At 38.1% G+C, this 23,013-nt stretch overlaps 4 protein-coding genes across 8 annotated transcripts in view; all 4 read right to left on the bottom strand.

The window, feature by feature from the left end:
- Positions 1–432: 432 nt before the first annotated feature.
- Positions 433–1,928, bottom strand: cd40lg (CD40 ligand). Its single transcript, XM_005913213.2, has 4 exons — positions 1,637–1,928; positions 1,260–1,287; positions 1,059–1,160; positions 433–956 (listed from the first exon to the last, which is right to left on the bottom strand). Exons 1-4 carry the CDS (start codon positions 1,832–1,834, stop codon positions 589–591), a joined length of 696 nt encoding a protein of 231 aa, XP_005913275.1. The 5' UTR covers positions 1,835–1,928; the 3' UTR covers positions 433–588.
- A 1,458-nt stretch (positions 1,929–3,386) lies between these two features.
- tmtops3a (teleost multiple tissue opsin 3a) lies at positions 3,387–9,385 on the bottom strand. The gene is made up of 4 exons (XM_005913214.2): positions 8,900–9,385; positions 7,996–8,324; positions 4,777–5,010; positions 3,387–4,159 (listed from the first exon to the last, which is right to left on the bottom strand). Exons 1-4 carry the CDS (start codon positions 9,282–9,284, stop codon positions 3,947–3,949), a joined length of 1,161 nt encoding a protein of 386 aa, XP_005913276.1. The 5' UTR covers positions 9,285–9,385; the 3' UTR covers positions 3,387–3,946.
- Positions 9,386–14,764: 5,379 nt separating this feature from the next.
- Positions 14,765–18,665, bottom strand: vgll1 (vestigial like family member 1). The gene is made up of 4 exons (XM_014334174.2): positions 18,068–18,665; positions 17,125–17,327; positions 16,672–17,028; positions 14,765–15,640 (listed from the first exon to the last, which is right to left on the bottom strand). The coding sequence occupies exons 2-4, from the start codon at positions 17,312–17,314 to the stop codon at positions 15,603–15,605; spliced, it is 585 nt and encodes a 194-aa protein (XP_014189660.1). The 5' UTR covers positions 17,315–17,327; positions 18,068–18,665; the 3' UTR covers positions 14,765–15,602.
- Positions 18,666–18,849: 184 nt separating this feature from the next.
- The window catches only part of adgrg4a (adhesion G protein-coupled receptor G4a), an 11,788-nt gene continuing 7,624 nt past the window's right edge, over positions 18,850–23,013 (bottom strand). For all 5 annotated transcript variants that reach the window (XM_042220897.1, XM_005913210.3, XM_005913209.3 and 2 more), the window contains exons 21-29: positions 22,494–22,628; positions 22,365–22,410; positions 22,093–22,196; positions 21,704–21,825; positions 20,916–21,184; positions 20,582–20,687; positions 20,012–20,292; positions 19,610–19,711; positions 18,850–19,501 (exon numbers count right to left, since the gene is read on the bottom strand). In XM_042220897.1, the coding sequence (XP_042076831.1) occupies positions 19,413–19,501; positions 19,610–19,711; positions 20,012–20,292; positions 20,582–20,687; positions 20,916–21,184; positions 21,704–21,825; positions 22,093–22,196; positions 22,365–22,410; positions 22,494–22,628 (1,254 nt within the window). In that variant the 3' untranslated portion in view covers positions 18,850–19,412. The remainder of the gene's footprint in view (positions 19,502–19,609; positions 19,712–20,011; positions 20,293–20,581; positions 20,688–20,915; positions 21,185–21,703; positions 21,826–22,092; positions 22,197–22,364; positions 22,411–22,493; positions 22,629–23,013) is intronic.

Genomic DNA, 23,013 nt, shown 5'->3' with positions numbered 1-23,013 from the left:
ATAGTGGTGCACACTAACCTAGAACATGATAAGCATCAGGGGTTTTACTGGTGATGAATCTTGGTGTTTTTACACCTGTTAAAGTAACCATCATTACATTAAGGAAATTCAGTTTTTAGGACTTATTCCCGAAGGTGTTTCCTTATGACCACTTAAAATGTTTTGAAAATATACCTCATGGTGGGATAATGTAGCTCATACACGTAGAACCTCGGCACCTTCATCTTTAAACCACTAAGCCTGTGGTTCATTAGTCTGGATGTTTCAGTGTAATGTGTGCGTGTCCTTTAAATGTAACTCGTTCCTGATGTGAGGTTGATGCAAGAAAAACTGAGAAGAGTATAAATGTTTCAGATTAAATATTAGTTTCATTTCACAATCTATTTACATCAATAAATACAACATTTTACTAATCAATACAAAAACAAAAATAACTAAAAAAAATATCTGGTGTAATAAATTATGTCTCTCAAATCCAAACTAATCCACGAAGATGTTTGAGCCAGCCAATTCAAAAGTGTTTTTGTAGATAAATCCACGAGATCCCATTCTTCAGCTTTTTTCTATTCATGTGTCCATGCATGAGTCTTATAGTTTGTATATCCCAAAGCTTGTTGCGCCTTCTTCATAGTCCACCAGTGAGAGGTCTTGTACCCAGAGACTCAGTTGGTTTCCTTTCTCCAGTAGGATCAGATCTCCCTGAGCGGCTGTGCACATGTGAGGATTCTTTGTGCTCTCCAGGTAGCAGTAGGCCTTCATTACATCCTCACTTTTATCTGCCTCGTTCTTCCTCAGCTTGACCTTGCTGGCTAGTGGGATCGTAGAATCGCCCTTGGAGAAGGTCACTCTGGAGTAGACGTAGTAAAAACCAGTCTCTGGAATAGTCAGCCAAATCTGTTCATAATAGTTGATGCCTCTAAGAACAGAGTGCATCGTGTCCCACTGAAGACAACCCGCTGGAGAGACAAAGAAGTTTAATTAAACACTCATTAATAGATTTTTGATAACTTGTCACTGCATTTTTTTATTTAAAAGAAAAAAATGGGTAATATTCTTACGTGTTTTCTTTCCTTCAGCTCGCTTAACTGCCATGCGTGCTAAGGCTTTATAGAAGGTGTCCTGTTTGTCCATTTCCTGCTTTTGAGATGAGGGCAATCCATCTTAGAAAAAGAGAGAACAAATTTTTAAAGAAATTAATGCCATTACATCTTTTTATTTTCTATTTAATATATAAAATGTATTGATTGAACTGAATATACCTCTATCTTCTGCTGAGAAATGTTTTTCCTGTAGGGAAGAAAAAAGTAGAACATCAGAAATGGGTAAAAGAACTTACTGAAGGGAGGTTTTCATAAGCACACCTCGCCAGCATTTCCTATCTTTTAAATGCAGTCAAATTAGCCAGGTAAAACTACACACAGCAAAAAAAAAAAAACGTGTGAACCAAAAGATCTAACCAATTCTGCATACTTAACTTCCCTGTTTTAAAATAAAGCTGAATTATTTTAGTATATAGTCATGTTAAAATGTAATAAGAAGAAAACAGAATTTTGAGTTTAACTGTTAATTTTGGTTTTGTTTAAGCTGTCAGTTTTATACAATGGGTCCAAAGTGAATGAGAAAAAAAATCATTTACCATATGTTCATGGTAGTACAGGTAGAAGAATCCTGCAACTGAAAGAAATAAATGCAGCGCCACTACGCCAACCAAGAACCGGACGAGAACCTTGTTGTGGCCCTGCGATGGAAGTGAAGCTGGGATGAGGACCGGCTGGGACCTGCTGCGTGGAGGCACCGGTGGTGGAGCCAGGCTGGTCTGGTAAGTGTTGATCATGATAGAGCGGAGCGGTGACAGCTGCAGAGGCCTGACGTCCGTGACATCCCATGCGCTTTTGAACTGCTCCTCTCTCAAGCATCTGAGTTTATGTCTGACTACTTCCTGGAAGGTCTCAGTACTTTGACATGCAGATGTCTTTGCAATGTCACTTGGTGAATACATGTGGTGTGCATGTTGGTTTAAAAAAAAAAAACCCTCACTGCATTTTCCTTTGTGTCAGCTATAGCATGTCTATAATGCTGCACATTGTAATGTGATTGTTATGTGAACTTGTGCACTTAGCTGGCACTACTTTCACTTTTTTGGCCCACAAAACCAAATCCCCATAAACTGTTTCAATTTTGTATATAAGCTGTTATAACATTAAAAGGTATTTTAAAGTACTTGTATATCACATGGCACACACACATAGTCACACAGAGACACAAAGATCTATATTAGGAGTTCAGTAGTGTTTTCACACCATTTATTTTCACATCTTTCTCGCAGACTATATCTGGAAATTATCTGGTCAGCCTAAATGTCAGAAGCAGACAAACGTAACACTATATCTAAGGCATTATGTATACTGAGCTATTCCTTCAAAAGACTAGTGCTATTGTTCACCGGAGTAAAGATTAAAGTTAACTGTGTAACCACAGGATCATCGTGGTTAATTTTGGTTAATTTTTAACCTCAACCTAACTTTAATTCATGTTGACGAACTGAATGCCCAGACCAAACTCTAACTTAGTTTAATCTGTTGAGAGTTTACTGGCTACAGTTCACACCATGGCGTGTCCATTTAGATATACAACACTGTTAACGACCGCAGGATAAGTGAAATGTGCTTAGTTGTGGTAGCGGATTTGTCTGGAATGAGACCAACCATTGACTCTTTTTTTTTTTTTTTTTTTTTTTTTTAGCCCACACATGTTGGTTAAGCTAAAGTGAAAACTGTTTAATGTGGGGTTCATACAGTTGCTTACAGAGTTCTGCATACAGCACAGTGCAGCGTGTCCCTGTGTAAGTCGCTATTAGACAGTGAATGTTTCATCTCCAAAACAAGTGGCTGGAAATATACAATAAAGAGTTTTTACACCAACTACAATAAGTGATCGTGATTAAAAGCCTAATATGAGTTAAAGCTACCCAGGGACTTTTATCATAGTTTTATACACACTAATTATTTTCCATTTTGGACTCATGTAAATGTGAATAATATCAGGGGGAGGTTAAATTTGCCAATGTGCGCAGTACAAGTGTTTCTTGATAAAAGCTGGATCTTTATTTCATAAAAAGACTGCAATTTAAAAAAAAACCTTAAAATAATAATAATAATAATAATAATATACAGTAATATACCATCTACAAAGTGTTACAATTATTTTTATGCAGCTGTCTAAACAAGAAATGTGTTCAATGTTTTAGAAATCCTTTACAACGGCCCACTGCCTCCTCTAGTGGTTCAAAAAATATTTTTAACTTTAAAATGATGTCAGTACAGAGTTTGACACACAAAAAACACGTGAAAAGGTCCGGAGGAAAAACTGAAGAAAATTGGAATATGATTTTATTTTGTGTAAAATTTTAAAGACATTCATTCACTCATGCACTCATATACACTGCTAGGACCAGGTTAGACCTCCTTTTACTATCGAAGTGCTTCAGTTATTTGAGGCGCAGCCTGCTCAGCTGGTGGTAAGGGTCCCGAATTATGCCAAGAAAATATCTCCCACATCACTATTTCACCAGCACAGGATTGATCCATGTGTTTGCTGTTTTTGCTAAATTATGACTCCGTCAACTGAATGTCGCAGCAGAAATCGAGACTCATCAGACCAGATGACAAGATTTTTCCAATCTTCTGTTGTACAGTTCTGTAGCCTTAGTTTCCTCTTCTTAGATGACAGCAGTGGCACCTTGTGTGATCTTCTACTGCTGAAGTCAATCTGCTGTAAGGTCCAATGTGCTGTGCATTTACAGATGCTCTTCTACTTTCTTTTGTTGTAATGATGGTTACTGGTACCTTCCTATCACCTTAAAGCAGTCTGACCATTCTCCTCTGACTTCTAATATCAACAAGGTATTTTAATACTCTGAGTCAGTCATTTGAAAACAACAACTTTTTTATGGAGTGTAGTGAACATAAACTACATGTCGGCTGCAGAGCACAGTGTTTCTGGGGCCGCTGGGGATCTGGACTTGTGGGGAGCTGAGGGAAGCTTTCCTATGGACATGGAAATATTCTGACAACTGTGTCTTCGGAGTTCGGTGCTCTTCTCCTTGTACAATCTCAGGTTCTCCTTTGCACTTCATGAAGGCCAAAACACATCTATAAAACTGTGCAAAAGTATAGTGGAGAATGGAATAGAATGGTCAGTCGCAATAAGTAGTGATTTGCAGATCAAAGGACATGTCGAGCGCTCAGTTTAACACTGGTAAATCTCCCTGGAAAGTTCAGTTCATTATATTTAGGATACATTTAACCACGGTTTACATTTAACCCTTGAAAACTAAACCCTAAAATGAAGTATTGTGTAAGTTCGTGCAACATCGTCATATAATCAGTTTGACAACGAATTGACCTACTTTACAATAAATGACACCCCTGTATTATCTATGTTATCTATTATGGGATAATCAGAATCATGGCATTGAAATAAAAAAGTAGTAACGAAAATGCTTTTCAATTAATGGTTCTGAATTTAATATCTTAAAATTATTCTGTTCAGGAGTCTCATTAGAAACACTGAAAACATATATCATCTTGGGTGCTGCAGAAACTGAGCTGCAGTTAAAACTATTGTGTTCAACTCTGTCAGTGACACAATGCCACTCCATTTTTATAACAAACTGGTCTAGACAAGATACTTTTAGTATATTGTATGCAGTGATATTTGAAATACAGACATTTATCAGCAGTCCTATCAGTCTATCAGTTATGTCCTCACTCTCACCTGTTTGTTGAAGAAAACATAGATAACAGGGTTGACAACAGTGCTGAACTTGGCCAGGATGGAAGGAATCACACTAGTGATGGGAGTCACCAGCTCCGACCCACCAAAGGTGGCCATCAGTGCCACGATGCCATAGGGCATCCAGCACAGCATGTAGCAGGACACCATAGAGAAAACCATCAGCGAAATGTGGCGTTCTCTGCGCTGAGCTGCCAGAAGATTGATCTTTCCCACCTGGAGATGTGAGAGAGAAGGAGAATAAGAGGTATAGATGTAAAGACACCAGAAAATTCATGTGTTTTGCTTGTGTCTCTAAGAATCTTAGGCTTTTTCAGGTCCACTAATAGGCTTTTCGTGCCTCTTGCATATGCTCTTTTATTTCAGTCCCAACACATTTTATTTTGTGTGAATAATTTGCTTACATCTATCAACTGATTACTAAAATCCACACTTTGCGCTGCAGTATGTAGCATTTAAAAATCTGTGTATTTGGTGCCCTCATGTGGTATTATGAAGAGTTGACAGTACACAGGTGATTTCCTACTCAAGTGAAGAATAAATCTTCACTGAAAGTGTTTTTTTAAAATCCAAATATACGGTATAATATAAACATTAATAACAAGTCAACAAGAACCGTTACTTGAACCAGCTCCACTTCTTAAAAACAGCGAAGTGAAGTTTAAAGCGCACAGTTAGTGAGCTGTAAGTGATGGTTGTGTTGCTCACAAAAATTAAAATATCAATTTTAAAGGATATTTCAGAAAAGGAAAAGGAATACACTCAGAAAATAGTATGCATATGAAAAGATATCAAGGATACTTTGTTCCTAGTATATTAGTCAGACTTCAAGAGGATCAGTGAGGATCCCATGATCCCCATAATATCATAATATAATATTAATTATATGTGTTTGATTTGTTCAAAAATAGTATCAATTTAACCCTTAGCTATAGTTTAAGCCCAACAGATAGTTTTGGGAGATATTATAAATGTATAAATTTATAATTTCTATGATTTTTAAACTTTTTAATATATTTTTTTATGAGATGCTTTGACCACATTATGCGTGTTAACGTTGCATGGTTTGTCCACCTCAGGGCGCTCTGTAACTTCCTTGTTGGCACGTGTGCGTAAAATGCCACAAACACTATAGTGGACAAAGCATAAATGAGCAAATAAATACATACATACAGCAAATGTTAGAGGAACCTGTTTGTGTTGTGTATGTCTGAAAGAGAAAAAAAAGACTGAAATTTTGGAATACCAAATTGTTACATGTCCAAATATCAGTATAGGTATTAGTCTTAAAAATCCTAAATCAATCAGATTCTAGGTATAATGACAACCTGTTATGAATGACTGCTGGATCAGCAGAATATGTCCGATGTGTGATAATCAGAAGGGGCTAAAAACAGATGGCATGTTTTTAGATCTTGGTCAGAAGCAGTATGACCACATTACATGCCCAGATACGTTTCATCACATTTGTTTTTGTTTTGTTTTGTTTTTCAGATAAATCATAAAGCAAGTGGTTACAGCAGCATCTCACCGGTCAGTATTGATTTCATGTGCCCACCTCTGTATGTAATTACCACCGTGATGCTTGTCATGGTGATTTATGAATAAATGAGCATGTCTGGCTTGTGAAAGAGGCCTCACAGAGAAGAAAATCTACCCCTTCTGTCAAATTACTGCTTATCTCTCATACACTCAATTACACCTCTTGCTATATAGGATTAGATCATGGCCCTCACTGCTCTGTCTGAACAAACCTCCCTCATGTAATAACTGTGGTCACTTCTGCATGACTGACCTTCTATTCTCCGTTCTCTCTCCTAAATCGAGCTACCCGCTGATTATGATGGTGAAATGGTTTTCCCTACTGCCTGCCACAGTGTGATTTGTCTTTGTATCTCTATGCGCTTCTCTTTTATCTTCTCCTTTCCCTTACCTCTCATGCAGTGGCAATAGATGATCATCTCACCCTGAGTTCTTCTTTGTCACTTTTGCTTGCTCATACTCAGAAGATTGTCGTTGTTTTTTCCTCTAATGCCGACACTATGACTCTGTTTACCTTGATATATAAGGAAACTATTGTTATGAACTTGGTCTCTGTATATAAAAAAATGAATTGAATTCCATTCCTTTGGGACTGAACTACAACATAAAATATGTTTATGCAACATGACTGCTCGCTCTTTAAATGGGATGCTGTTAGTTAAGAATATAGAAAAGACACAGGTTTGACCCACACTGACAGAGCTGATGCATATGGCGCTTCTCTTTCTGATCTGTTGGTTCAAGTTTTGAGAAGCCAGGAGACGGTTCCTCAGACAGATTGCCAACTCTCTAAAAATAGCTGATGGGTGGGCTCTGAGTTGATGCAGCTGAGCCCCAGTTCGCTGCTACAGTGATCAAGTCTGCAAAGCCGCTTTCTGCTCAGCCTCTTGGGTGCATCAAGCTTAAAAAACGGAAGTGCTTATATAATGACAGGTATCCAATAGCAACAAGTTGGTACCATGATCTACAAATACCTTCTAGAGCATTTGGTGATAGAAGCAGTACGAGCAAGGAGTGGGAAGAACCCAACACTAACAAGAAACTCTTAATTACCAGTTATTTATCTATATGTATCCATAACAAAGATGGTGATACGGTGACCTAAAGGCATGGGTCGCTATAAACTGGGGTTGGTTTTACTGTCCTTAAGACAGTAAAGACAAAGACAGATTCAACCCAACACTTGCCCCTTATACATGGTCCCTTCTTTCTCCTCATTGATGAATTGCTAGATTATCTAACTTGATTTTCCTTGGAATTACCTCGAAAACTCATGATCAAATTTTAATAGAACTCAGCCTCTTCTTAACCTCTAAAATCCGACCTTATGTCACAAGAATTCCAGTATTCAAGATCTTAGTCCATCAGGGTAGTTACTGTGAAAAAATCGACAAAATGTGGTAGACATAAGCAAAAGCAGATTTCACACTCATGTAAATTTAGATGAATGTAATTTGAACTCTGCTTTCGGATTCATTATCTTACTATTATAAATCATAAAATTCTGATGAATATACAGATGACTTATGATTTACTTACACATAAATAAACAACTAAAAATGACATGGTAGCACTGTACGTGGTTGCATGGTTTTCTCTTTGTCTTGTGTGATCGTCCCAAAAGATGTGGTGAAACTCTTCATGTATCTCTGAACTCACCCTCCTAATGGCCATCAGGATTCTTCCATAAGAATATAGCATGAGCAGAAGGGGCAGCAGCAGACAGAAGATGAAGAGGCACAACACATACAAGATGCTGGAGGGTGAGCGGAGGTGCCACTGGACGGAGCAAGTGGTACCAGGACCCTCTGGTCCATAGCTGCTCCAACCGAGGAGGGGAGGCAATGTCCAAAAGAGAGAGTAGAACCAAGAGCCTCCAACAAACAGCCAGGCCTTTCTGAAGTCTGAGACATCAACCTGAGAGGAATGGAGAACGGTGGTGTAGCGCTCATACGATAGAAGAGACAAGGACACAAGGGACACAATCCCTGTTGAAGCAGGAGTGGAGAAATGAAAAGAGTACTTTAGATTTAATCATCAGAGGCCACTTGCCCTTGCAGCACCTCAGGTTGGTTAAAGCTTTTACGATCCCTTCATAAAGCCACATTTTGCATGTTGTAGAGTCTATAATGATGGTACTGTCCATAATTGTGGAGAAAAGTAGGTTATTGGCTTTATGTAAAGCAGCTGTTTAAAAGATTATATATTTTATATTATACTTAAAAAGGAGAAAGTAAATGCAACCCCAGCAGCAAAGGGGGAAAAGTATTTCTTAAGAGACAGGTGTTCCTGTATTTTCCTATAGAGTTCTTTAACTTAATTAAAGTCAAGCTAATTAACAAAGGTCTGTTTCCCCCTGTAATTATTAATTTCGTTTGAAAGCCTTAAAACTCAGAGGTTTGAAGTGCTTCTAATTTAAGTTTATTACATTTTTATGTTTCTAGAATAAATGACATCATTTACTCTGCTCTCCCACTACCTCTGAAGAGAGACACCGCGGTCATAATTATTTGAGTTTAAAGGGTAAACAGGGAAAAATACTACTCCTCATGCAGTTACTCACCAAAGAGGGAATTGGCAAATCCATACCACTTACAGCCGTACTCTCCAATTAGCCACCTCCCGTGCAAGCTGGCAGCAAAACTGAACGGTGTCCCGAAAACGCACACGAGAATGTCACTTAGGCTGATGTTCAACAGGATGAGATTGATGGGCGTCCAGAGGGACCGAAACTTTGCGAAAATGAGCAGAATGAGAAAGTTGCTGAGGATTCCTGCCACTAAAATAAAGCCGAGGCATACTGCCACCACCGTATGGCCGGTCCGGCTCAGCCCACCGGGGCTGTGGGGCACCGTGGAGCCCCAAAGCGCTTTGTCTGTATTGATGCTGGAGCTGGAGAGGGAGCTGTCAGTGGTACTGAAATTCCAGTCGTGTACGTACACGACCATGGCAGTGACACCGGAGATAAAGGCTGACGAACAGCTGGACACACACAAGATAACAAAGTCCCGGTGGACCGCAGCTTTACGCGCAGTGGGAGCTGGTGTAACACAAGTATGAGAGTGTGAAGAGACCTAAGACGTGCAATTCTTGCACTCCAATATATGCAACTACCCCCATTCTCTCCCTCTGCCACACAGACTGTTTGTTGTTGTTGTTTTTTCTTTCTTTCTAAGAGTCTCCCTAGTTTAATATAATCAGCCCTTTTAGTTAACATTGCCTGTTTAAATGGAATAAATCACCCAAAGTTACAGCAATCACAATGCCTTTTAGGACGCTGTGCTGAGCTTGTGAAACGTGATTCAGACTCGCGTAATTACCCGTATTTCCATTGGGTTTGATCGTTTTTCATGGCGGATATAAATGATTGTCCAAAATAACGTTCTAATTTTACGGACAGCTTGGAATAAATTGCTTTGGCGTTCCGCTCCAGGAAACCAGACTTTGTTGCACGATTTTGCTAAGCTGTGCGTTTCGTATTCATTGTTGCTTCCTGTGCCAGACTTCTGCAAACTGTAGGGCACACAGAAAGTCGCCACAAAGAAAGTTTCACACTTGTTCAGCATTTTCTTTTTGCACCTTCCTTTACCAATTCAATAATACCTTCTGACCATCCTAGCGCACCCCATTTAAATTCCATTGATCGATGTCAAATGCTCTCACCGACTCTCTGTAATCCCGTGCCTCACAGTATCCTTTGAATTTACTATAGACCTGAAACTATATATTTTTGTTTTAAAAGTGTGCTTTTAAAGGTCTTTTGTTGCAATCTGTTGCTAATGGTTTTAATGCTTTCAAAAAGCATCACATGACTAAAAACATATATTTCTGTAAAGTGTAGAAATAAATTTATATTTCAATTGATAAACAAATGTGTTAATGATGTTTACAAAGCAAATTATATTTACATTTCATTCATATTTAATGTTTACTTATTTAATGTTTGTACTTTTACTTGTGCACTTTCAAAACAGTAATAATTGTGTATTGAATCTACCAAGTTGATTTTCCCTCATTTCCCTCAGGCTAGGATTTCCTGGCTTCTGATTGGTTAGGGAAGTCACATGGGGTCCGAACAAGGAACTTGTGTTGCGTTAAAGTGTGCCAAGAGTAAGTAAGAGATCTGAGAGTTATCTGTCTCCATCTTGCTGTTTTTAACAGTTCAGAGAGATTCAAGAGCACATAACGAACCTTCGTGTATAATTTCCATAGAGGAAATAATTGGTAACGAGCAAAAGCCGGTACCTAAGTACAGAAATAAACTTAAAACAATACAAAACATCTGGTATGTCATTCTATCTATATATGTTCTGGGGTCTGAAATGTGCAAAAAACACCAGTATATGGTTTTTAAAGAAAACCTCCTTTGCTTCTTTCTAGCTACACATATTATTAGGTTACACAAAACATGCTCTGCTGGATTCACAGTTCAAAATCATCCTTATTTATGCAATACTTGGCCTTCGTGCAGGTCCGTTTCTCTGGTCCCTCTTTCTTATGAGTCGTTTGTTCCTTGTAAGGTTATTTTAATTATACCCTGTATAAATTTAAACAACAGAAATGATCCAATGATCCTGTAGAGACAGCCACATTTCCATTCAAGGTCTCGAAAAACCCCAGTTTCAAAATACACGAAAAGGGTTGTTTTGTTGTGTTAACAGTGATTTAGTCATCATTAAACTCTGTTAAGAATTTGAAAATTGATGATTAATCTCGGAAGTCATGACACACCACTCTCCCCTACATAAGTTGCCTTTATAAGATAAAAGTATCGGTATTATTATTAGTATCGACAATACTGGGGATGTATTTACCCGGTGTTGGATCGATACCAAAATGTGCAATAATGCACTGGACTAGTTTGAACAGTGGGTTTACAGGTAGAAGTGTATATTCTCTGATCATCCTGAATATAAACATGCATTTTAAAATCACGCTGTGTTTTTTAATAAACAGACAAAACAGGCCCACATTAAAATAATGCGTTAAATACAATGATTAACATTTTTATCTGATGCTGCCTGGTGTGTGTGTGTGACAGTGTGCATGTTTACATGCTGAGAAGAGAGCTGCAAGTGTTAAAAAAAAACAGCACACCTAAGTGAAATCACAACTGACATCTGACTGATACATATCATTCAGCCGCCATCACGCAGGGTAAATCTCAAATGCTGCAGGTCACTGGTTCCATTAGCTCACATGCAGCAACCGTAAACTCCTTATGCCCCTCTTCTCTGCAACTCTGCAATCAGCATCACGGGCTTGTCGAAAGCTCAGTGGGCAGTAATCACTTCAGAGCCAATTGCCTTACCAACACCGGCCCCCAAACATAGGCCTTAGATTGGCCTGATTATGCTCGACACAAGAGAAAAAGGAGGATTACGGTTTCAAGCCTGCATGGTTTCTGAATCCACGCCGACCCCCTGGTGAGGCACAAATTGTCTGCTCTTCCCCCTTCACACCTGCTGCCAATCTTCTTTCTGCAGTGTTTTTAAAGATACCAGAAAGATCCTTAAATTGTTAACAAGAAGCCCTTCCAATCTGAACCTCTATAGTTCTTTTCACACCTGCTTCTTGTTTTTAAGAGACTGTCAGTCTTAAAAGAAAGTGAGCATTTAAGAATTCTCTTTGCACACTTCACTGTAATTGACTTGAAACACTGCAGAATTTTGTCAGTGTTGGAGACCAATATTTTTAATTTTCACATGAACTATATGTTCTTTACATACCCCATACTGCAATGTGAGCAAACAACATCTTTACAGTAGAACATTTTTCCCATCTGTTTTATATTGCAAAACAAATATAAATCTAAAGCTTATAAAACCTTAACACTATATAGTTCTTTATAACTGTCAGTAATCTAACCTGCTTCAAGTTACCAAATATCAACGCCCTCATTATTCTTAAATGTTATATATTACCCACTATATTTAAGGTAACTCCATATGAATATATCACATCTCAAATGTGTGTTGTATCTCTCAATGCACAGCCAATTAACAGGTCTGGAAGCTGTTTTATAGAGAGACAAGTACATTTAGAGTTAACTGCACCTTGTGGTAGCTTAGATAGGATTTATCCAAACATTTTTAATTTTATGCAGTCAAAAATCAATTTCATTTGCATATTGAAATTTAGAAAAAAAACTGTATAGTGAACACATCGAAATCAACTGACAGAAGCTTAGCATTATAATGGTGTTGCAACAGTGTGAAAATAAAAAAGTCGTCATTATGCAATACTTTATACTTACTATGTGGTTAACAAACTTTGCCTGGAGCTGAAAGTAGTATGCGTGGAAGTTGTGATACCGGCTGGTTCTGCTCACACAGTATTCTTTGCTTCCACCCAATGTGATTCTATCAATTTCCATAAGCAGGCAGGTTTGCTCGCCTACAGACCTCCGTAAGGCTGCTTTTACAGCTCAACCGCCGTAAACAAGTTTATTATGTGCTTATTTTCTAGTGATAGCTGCAACATGTTCCTGCTCTATGAATGTTAAATGTCACATAAAGGTGTTGGCCAGTAGCTTTAATTATAAGATGTTAGACCTCTGAGTACAGACACCTGAAAGTTACCTCATCCTCCAATACCTGCACCTGGTTGTGCCTGTTGGAACAGTGCCCAGAAGGCCCATTTGGTAACCCATTCATGCTGTATTGAAGTAGCAGATGGAAAGAAACTAATAATAACTCAGCATCATCATTAGACCAGCCTCATAATGTGGAGACAGCTCGTCCTCCATCTGTGACCATGAAAAATGTCAACAGTTAAATATACTGTCATCTCTATTAGAAAAACCAGTTGGTGAGCTGACACTAAACATATTCCACTCAGAGTTATCATGTGCTGCATATAAATAACAGTGTTTTCAAAGAAACATAGTTAGTCTATATGGAAACGGATGTAAAACGGCAGCAGTAATGCTGAACTTATCGCTGAAAATGGTCAAAAGTTAAATTAAAGCTCTCAGAAAATGACACATGACGCATATAAAATTTCTTTTTTTAAAGTCAAAATTCGCACAATAGGATGACAAAATAAGTAAGAAACTAAAACATCCTCATCCATCCTACTGCAGTGCACCGTGACAAAAAGATGTCATTATTATAAATGTGATGATTCCTGCCATACTACCCCGCTGTGAAGATTAATGTGAAACTCATCTCTTTTTGACACTTTCTGCTGATACATGATTTCAAGAACACAGTGAATTGTGAAAGGCAGTCTGATTTAGCTCTAATTCGGCGCTTATTCTGCAGACTTCACACAGAAGTGGATCTCTCTTCAGTAATAAAATAGCAGCAGATTTACGTTTGTATTGAATGTGGGTTTAACTTTGGATGACAATTATTCATGTCATTGTTATTAATAATGAAATCTCTGTGGTATCCATAATGACTTTTCACTGTATGTAAGGCAGTATGAAATGAAACCTTTGTTGTCTCACTTATTTATTTATTAAGAAGCACAATGACTGTAAATGGTTTCTGACCTTCTTTCATTCCTTCTGGTTTTGTCAGACCATGCCACTCCGACCTGCAGGCCTTTTCTGTTCAAATAAGTTTCCCTGCTCTCCACTCACAGTTATTTTTTCATACCTGAGGTGTTCTTGCACTAAACTGATAAATAAAAGGAATTTGTGTAAAAATTTATTATTTCTAAAACATTAAAGAAAAATCTAAGAAAATCAAAAATCTTGGCCTGCATACCTGGATCTATATATAGATATGTATACTATACTTTGAATTTTAGGCAGACAGGCTACTGGGGACCCTAAAGAAACATGCACCTTCCTCGAGGAACATACACATAGCACCCCACTGGCGATATATTTTTGCCTTTGGCCTCATTTTACATTTCCATCCATCAGTAAATGCTAAAAAAAATGGTCTTGCCATGACCTGCTCTAAATGTTTTTATTTTTTCTGTTAGTAATTTATTTGCCTGGTTTTTCTGAGTAAAAGTCTTTACATTTATTTATTGAGCCATGCTTTTGGTTTCATTTTTGATATTCGTGGCACTTCTCGTGGGGTTAGCACTGTTGCCTCACAGCAAGAAGGTCCTGAGTTCAATTCCACCATCAGGCCGGGGTCTTTTCTGTGGAGTTTGCATGTGACCCTGTGTTTGTGTGGGTTATCTCTGGGTACTCTGGCTTCCTCCCACAGTCCAAAGACATGCAGTTAGTGGGGACAGGTTAACTGGAAGCTGTAAATTGCCCATAGGTGTGAGTGTGAATGGTTGTCTGTGTCTATGTGTTAGCCCTGCGACAGACTGGTGGCCTGTGCAGGGTGCACCCTGCCTCTCGCACCGAGACAGCTGGGATAGGCTCCAGTCCCCCCACAGCCCTGATAAGGATAAAGGGGATGGATGGATAATACTTTTTGTGATATGAACTAATGTTTAAGTAAATCAGAAGCAGCAGTTGAAGAAATATTCACATCATTTATTAAAGTACAAGTAGCTGTAGTAGTTGTAATTAAAATTCATACAACTTATATTTAAGTAAAACAACACAAATATAATAACAAATATTCTTTAAAGAATCAAAGTTTAAGTTCATTATTTGGGTAAATGCTCTTGCAAAAGCCATAAAACATGCCAAAAGGTGTCAGCATTGTTCATTTTACACGATTATCTGTTGCACGATGGTTATTTTTCCAAACCAGAATGAAAATATTATGTCTGTTTAACATTGGATGATATCTGAGAGTTTTATTTGTCTACTGTGTAAATCTGATTTCTTGTTACACCATCAGACACCTTACCTTGACAGTATTACAGAAAATATGTAATTATTACAGTACCATTATCCTTCATTCGTCTGTTCCTATGTACATAAAATATTTTCACTTCAACTAAAGGTCCAATCCAAACAAACTTTAATTGATTAGTTAGAAGTTATGTCAAAATCTTACATTTACAACATGTTCATTCTTAATACTGGCCTATTTACTGAAGTATGCCCGCAAAAAAATGAAAGAGAAAGCCTTCATTCAACTCCACCACAAACAGAGCAGCAGCACATACAGTGCTCTGGAATGACGGACTTGAAGAACCAGTTTGTCAGAGACTGTTCTTTTTTAGAAAGATTATTCCAGTTACTACATGCTAAGGCACTGAGGTCATTTCGCACAGCTTTTTCCTCTCAGTTCGTTCTCAGATGATCCTTGCAGGCCCGTCGAACAAGTACAAACGGCTACAGAAAGACAGGTGGCTTTACAGAGCCACAGGTTCACAGAGTAGATGAAGCTGTTTTCCCTTCAGTACCAGTGCAAGTCCTTCTTTTCCAGATGCCGTCCTGAAAAAAGGAGGACAAATGCTTAGTTCTAAAGGATGTGCATGTTCAGTAAAATGTTGCTGCAATATATAATGTGATAAATTTATATGTGTTTTATTTTTAACAGAGAAGCAATTTTTATAATAAAGTGCACAAAACTCTTAAGTGCTACAAGTAAGGAAGCTATAATATTAAGTGTCAGCTTTTTGGGGTTTAAAAAACTCCAAAAACAATTAGACTACTGTAGTATAATAACCTCTATAATAATCTCTGGCACATCTGCAGACCTCCACAGTAGTCACCTTCTTAATAAATAATTCATATTAAATGTGGATCAGGTGTTCTGTTATGGGAATATAAATCATGCTTCCTTTCCTGTGAATTCAACTGTATCAGAGATAATTTAAGAATACTAATGATACTGATTTAATGTGTTAACTTCATTTTTCTTGTTTTGTTTTGGCTGTCGCTTTTGTCTCGGTTATAAAATAGCCCAAATGCCATTCAAGCATGTAAGCTTTACATTTTAAGTTGAGGGACTGGGGGAAACTAGTGAAATGAAGTATTTTTACTTATATTCCTGAATACATGCCAAAATCCAAAATACTGGAACCTGTTAAAAAATAATGGAACAGTGCAATTTGGAATAGATCATGAAAATAATGCAAAGATGCCACAAAACTGCACTGATCAGAAAGAGACTTGAAATCTCCTTCTGAACCACAGAAGACAGTTTACAGCCATTATAATCATCTTAAATAAGTGAAAATCTTAAATCCTCTAATCAGAAAACATTAAGTATGTCAATTCAAAATATTTAATTGCTCCTGTGAGTGCAGTAGTTTTTAAGTTTTTAATTGGCTACTCTAACTAATTATTATTGCAACCTGTCTTTCTCTGAATTTACTTTTATACTTCCTTATATTTTTTTTGAACCTCTTAGGGATTTTTTTTAACCTTATTCTAAGACAATTCTCTATCCAAGAAGGATTTCTATCATTTTCCTGTGTGGAAGCTTTTGTAAACATTCTGGTTTACAGCTGCAGAATTACCAGGTTCAAAGCCTATAGCAGGGTCCACAGACTCTCTAAACCCTTGAGGTATTGTCCAGCTGGGAAGGAGCTCGGGCTTGGAACTGGAGGCAACTGGTCCCATTTCACCCCGGTCGCTGTGCAGTAGATTGAGGAGGGATGAGGCATACTGCTGACCAGTGAGACTTAACCCATCTGGGGACAGGGAGTATGCAATTGACGACAACCCTGGGCCCTCTCCTGCCCTGGTAGGGAATGTAGACCAGGAGCTAGAAGTATTGTTTGGAGTGGTGATGGTCAGCAGACGTGATGCAGGGGAGACCTGTGACATTGAGTAGGAGTCAATAGCCATGCCCTGACAAGCGCTTGCTGTGTCCTCTGTAGGGACAAAGACAGACAGTCAAAGAATGAAGATAAAACTGGCTGACTCTGCTGTTAGAGTGAGGCCATGTAGTGTTAAGTTTATACTCTCACCCAGTTTAATAGTTTTAGAGTGTTTCTTTGTCTTTATTGCTGATTCCTTAGCACTGTAATCTTTCTTGAGAGCACGGTTGAAGTGAGCATCCACCATGCTGTTAATGTCCCCCTGGAAGTATGTCAGGATGACGAAGTTGGAGTGCTGCTCCACGCTAACAGCGATCGGACTGTCTGTTCTGCTCTCCATGGGTCAGCTGTGACTGGTGAACAGATAATACATCATTTTGATTTATTTACAAACAAAAGGAACTCAAAACCTTATGAGTGTTTAGAGAATGAAAAAGCTTATATATGTTAGTATCATTGTAAAGCTTAAAAACCTATTTTCACTTTATTTGTTTTTTTACATTCACGTACATTATATACTTAACACTGACAGATATATTACATCCTATCTGCTCATTTTTTTTAAACCACAAGCACGCTTATTTAATATTAAGATCACAGAAATAAAAAGGCCAAAAGGTCCTCCTGCTGCCCTATGACTCACACCACGCACTGCTGTGATGATGATTAACATGTAAAAACATTCAACACAAATAGCAAGATTGTAAAGGACACCTAAATGTAAAATTTAAGGTTCATAAATGATAACAAGTAATGCACCAAAACAAAATCAATGCACTGAATGACAATAATAATAATAAAAATTAAAACAAAAACACATATCACTTGATATGATACTTGGTAGTAAGAAATATATAAACTATGCATGTGCAATCAAAAATGTCAAAATCAGGGGGCTGAAATACTTAATAATGCATATGGGTTGTTAAAAAAAGTCAGTCAGTGTAGCTTAAAAGTATCAAAGATTGAGATAAACCTACAGTATAAAAACCTCATTCAACCTGTTGTGAGAGCAGGAAGAATAACTTCCATGTAAGAAGACTGAACTAATAAAAACGTTTCACTTATATTTTTAGTAACTTGTTTCTCTTACCTGACCTGATGATGACCAAAGGTGAGCAAGGACTGCAACCTAGCATTGACTGGTTGATCAAAGTAATGATGAGCAGCAATTGGAAAAAAAAATGTCGTTTGGCTTTTGTTTAAACACCAGAGTTGTCTATTTGATTCCAAGAACCAACGCCAGGCGTTTGGTCTTTTTCTTTTCTGCTTAAGACAAAACGTTCCCCTCGCAGAGCCTCTAAAGTTACTGGATGTGGTAGCCTGGGTGGGCGTGTGAGCACTCATGAACACACAGAGCTATGAACAGAATGCTATCGAGCAGGTTTCCTCAGAACCTGAACGACAAGCTATTAAAACATTATGCAGTCCAAGTTTCAAAAAGGGTTTTGAGTTTAACTGTAGCTTGTAAGTGACCTGAGCTTTAGGTTCCCCAGTTAACACATCAGGCAGCAGAAAAATCGAACTTTAATTCATTTTTCAAATAATACCAGTGAATTTCATAGATCACTTAGATGAAGCTCTCTGCCCTCTAAAAATAAAAGCAAAATCTGTGTAAGTTTAGTTCGTGCTGCCATTTCGACTGTCAGAGAAACACAAGACTATCATCAGAACGCAATGTTTAAACTATGTACACAATCTGTGTACAAGCTAAACTAAATCATAGCCATTTCTATTTATTTAAACAATGAGACGTGCTCAGTTTTATTTCATTTTAGTTACAGAATAAAATTACGTCATAGGTTAAATCTCGTCTTGCATGCACACACAAAACATTGTTGCTCAAAGGTGCACCGAGTGAACGATCCGAGAGCTAAACTGTCATTATACAGTGGTAAGCCGTGACAAATCCTGTATAGGATATCAGAAAATATACTCTAAGAAGTCAGCTAAATCCCTATTACATTACAATCCTATTAAAATTAACCTTAAAAACGACTTTTACGCTCCAATATTTGCATGACATTTAAATGGATAATAATCTAGTGCGCAGAACATTACATTTTGCTTTGTTACAAAGAAAGATTTCTTAAACAGCGCTACAATGCATGGATGTGAAAATGAATCATTTTAACCTTTAAAATGAATTGTACGGCTTTTACACGTTTACTGATTTCTAATGGATTTTTACTTTCTGCATCAAAGCAGTGCTTAATTTTCATGACCGAGTTTAAGTGATGGCTTTGGATCCATTTTCTCCGTGAAGCTGAGACATATTTCAGCTTTCCCTGCACATTAGTTGCACTGGGGAGATGGTCTTTGAACTTTTTGCTTTCTGTTTGTAATTCAACAACGGAAAACTTTGAAGAATTCATCCAGATGTCCACTCATGCCCCCTGGTGTTGGTTTACTGCTGCTGCTGCTGAGGAGCCAGAAACCTACTGAGAGCTGCCAGAAGTGACCGAATCCGAGTTAACGAGATTCTTCTTTTTGCATCGGTCACCGACTGTCACAGAGCGGCTCCAGTCTGAACACGGAAGGCAAGAAATACAAAAAACTGCATCTTGAAAATGCTTCCTATCAACCATGTGGCTATTATGCTGCAGTATTGTTATATGTCAAAATGAACTGCTACCTGAGTATTCACGGAGTCTAAAACGTCCACAGCACAGGTGGATTCTCCACTGTTTCCTCACATTTTCCTTCATCAGGCAGTGGAACAAAAACACAAAGAAGCCTTGATGAAAAAAACAAAACAAAAGAAGAATAACAGTGACGTTCAATTGCACTCAGTTTGACATTAAAAATGATATAAATTTGTGTTTTAGTTCATCTTTTTCTCTTAGCCTTGACAACACTCTTAAGGATTTCTTAACACTTGTACTAATTCTAAAAAGAAAAATCTTTGTGAGATGAGAAAACCCTAACAAAATTATAAAATCACTGGAATTTAGGAAAAATGTTTACAGAAGCAATGGAAATTAGTTACACTTGTGCAGCTAGTATCAAGTTAATAGCAACTACAACTCAGTCTTACCCTGCAAACTGTTGAGGAAAACGAACAGGTACACCAGGACTACTCTGGCAGGCCCAAATGAAAAAAAGCCAATTGACCACGTGAGGCCTAACAGAACCGTGAGACTGGCAACCGCCTTCAAGTCCAGCACAGAGCCGTGGCTGTTTGCGGCAAGCTTATTTGCCCCAATCCGTTTAATTTGGATCAGAACCATGATGAAGACAGACATGTTGCACAACAAGGTCAGACCAATAAATGCCACCACTGTCACAAAGAAGACAATGTCATTCTGTATCCAACAGCTGTAGGAAGAGAGGGAGAATTAGATAAATCAAAATGCAATTTAAACAGTGAGCTATTGCAATCCCATCAATGCCATTAATTTAGCCAAGCTTCTACTGTGAGACGACTAGTTCATCAACTCAAACGCACATAGTAAATTGGACACAGCAGCGTCATTATTTTTATATTTTGCATTCATCCATACAAACTAACCAGTGCAAATTAGCACTCTCTTGATTTGTTTATTAGACTAATTACATTTCTAATCCAGTATTCATATCAGTAATATTGCGGAACTGCAGTATTTACAATGCTTCAGTGGAATCAAGGACCATTTCAATTTCTTCATCAGCAAGACTGCCGTAGGCATCTTTGTCTATGACCAGCACCAGGCTCACTATTACTGCAGGAATACCTGTGAGAAAACAATTCAACTTTATTCTGTTTGTCCATCCCAATTATTTTAATATGTCCTCTACAATTCCAACAACTGTAACTCCTTTCACAATAAACACATTTTATTATTTTGATCTAATTTAAGATTAGAATCACGATCCATTAATGTACCCAATGTGTCAGTTAAAACCACCTGGCAGAGCAATTTTGTTTCTACAGAAAGGGGCACATAGAAATGTTTCCTTACCCCATCCTATAATACAGAACTTGAGGATATAAGAGGGGATATATGTGTTGAAGACTTTGACCAATGCGAGATACATGTGCACAGCTTCCAGGCCCATCCACGTGAAGGAGGCCAACATGAAATAGTGGAGCGTTGCAGCAGTAGCAATACAAAGAGCATAATTGGAGAAAGATGAGAGCCAAGTGTTTAGAAGGAAGAGCATGCTCAGCCCCTGTAGTGCAGATGACAGGTTGATGAGTATCTTAGATGGGTAATCTTGTCGCAGCTTCCTGTGGTAAATAAATGGATAATGAGACCACAGTGCAGACTGATGCTTTAAAAGTCACTCCAAAATTATTACTGTGTACTACAGATTTTCTTATCTACATGATTTCAGTATATACAGACATTTCCATACACTCATTATGAGCACGGCTGTTATGTTAATTTGGGTAACTTCTGGGCTTTTAATGATTTCTTTGGAATGACTGTACACCACAAGTTTAAGAACTACCAGCCAATCATGATCAATAACAAGAAGCTGATGTGTCTTGAATTCGACATTGTAGAACCTTCAGAATCACTCACATTGGTGTTGTTTTGTAAAGTCATCAAAGATGTACGCTGTACAATCATTTCACCCTGGAAAAAAAAAGCACTTCAAAGAAATAATTAGACCATGAAATCTGTGCCCACGATCAGTGTATGGAAACTTCTGACCACAAATGTAGGTGGCCATAGACTTTTCATATGCTCAAATCTATTGCAATGCAAAGTCAGTAGTTGTAGCATCCGTATCAGTGACTTACTCAAAAATAAGGTAGGTGAGTAGAGTGAGGCCCAGAAAGATGGAGGATATACCACATCCAATATATGATACCACTGTCAGAATCTGTTCATTAACCTTACTGAAAGGAGTTCTTTCGACATTCTGAAACACAAAAAGTACAAAACCTAAACGCATCAAGAAGACACAGGCACGGAGAGCAGGGCTTTACCTCTCACAGCTATTGGAAAACTAATAATATGACAACAACTTTATTTTTACACATGGTGACTTTAATACCACTATCTCACATTGCTGGCAGAAAAATACCCATGCAGCCAGCACTGACCAGATTGCACACAGTATGTTGGCGCCTGTAGGAGTTTGTTTTCTAGTTAAATCTATAAAACAAAAAACAGACCAATGACTCACCAGGAGCACAGCAAAATGTGTGAGGTGATCACAGAGACAACTGGTCTGATATGGAGAAATACTCTCGGTTTCACAGCCGCTGCTGTTCCAACCACCCCGCCCACCTGACACACACACACACACCAGCAAAGATTCACCCACACATGCACACAAACACAAATCTTCTTATCAACAGATGCACAGCTTCAAAAGTTTTGAAAGCTTTATTAAATTTAGGGGTTTGGAGTTACAGTCAATCAACTAAATCCAATAATAAAGAATTTTTGACTCACCATTCTTGTAAAAATCCCAAAACATGCATTGTACTTTGTCCCGTGGCTGTAAATATCGAGAAGTGGAATGATGTTAGAGTCTCATTCACTTTCATATCACTCACAAACTGAACAGCACTTGTTTGTCACCTTTGTAGGAATTTGATGACTGAAGGTCACCACTACTCGATCTTCCAGGTTCATGATTTTGCTGTCATTGATGCTGGCAGATACTACATATGAGTTCAACGTCCAGTTGCTCTGCGCATTGTTTATGTCCAGGTCCTATTTAAAATAAAATGGCCAGCACATCAACAACCAGATTAATGAATCGTAGTAAGCAACAATAGAGGGGCCATGGTTTTGTAAAGGCCATTGAAGATGTACTAAATTCTTAATTTAATTTGTAAATATAGAAATATGTAGAGTTCTGCCACTGAGATCATGTGCTTTCAACTGGTTTACTCTAACAATATGTGTATGAACTCAACTGGTTTCACAACTTAACACCTTCCTGCTGTCCAGTAAAAGGAACTGCTGTTATTTTGATTCCAGTTCCAACCAGATCATGCCAGTTTTACCCAGGATGACAGAGCCATGCAGGTCCACCATGCACCAGTAAAACTGCATCCGATTGCACTTCCCACTTGTGTGTGTGTGGGAGGGGGGG

Source organism: Haplochromis burtoni, unplaced genomic scaffold, assembly GCF_018398535.1.
Source record: "Haplochromis burtoni strain Fernald_Lab_line unplaced genomic scaffold, NCSU_Asbu1 Contig_4, whole genome shotgun sequence".
Taxonomy (NCBI): domain Eukaryota; kingdom Metazoa; phylum Chordata; class Actinopteri; order Cichliformes; family Cichlidae; genus Haplochromis; species Haplochromis burtoni.
This window is presented reverse-complemented; position numbering and strand designations above follow the sequence as displayed.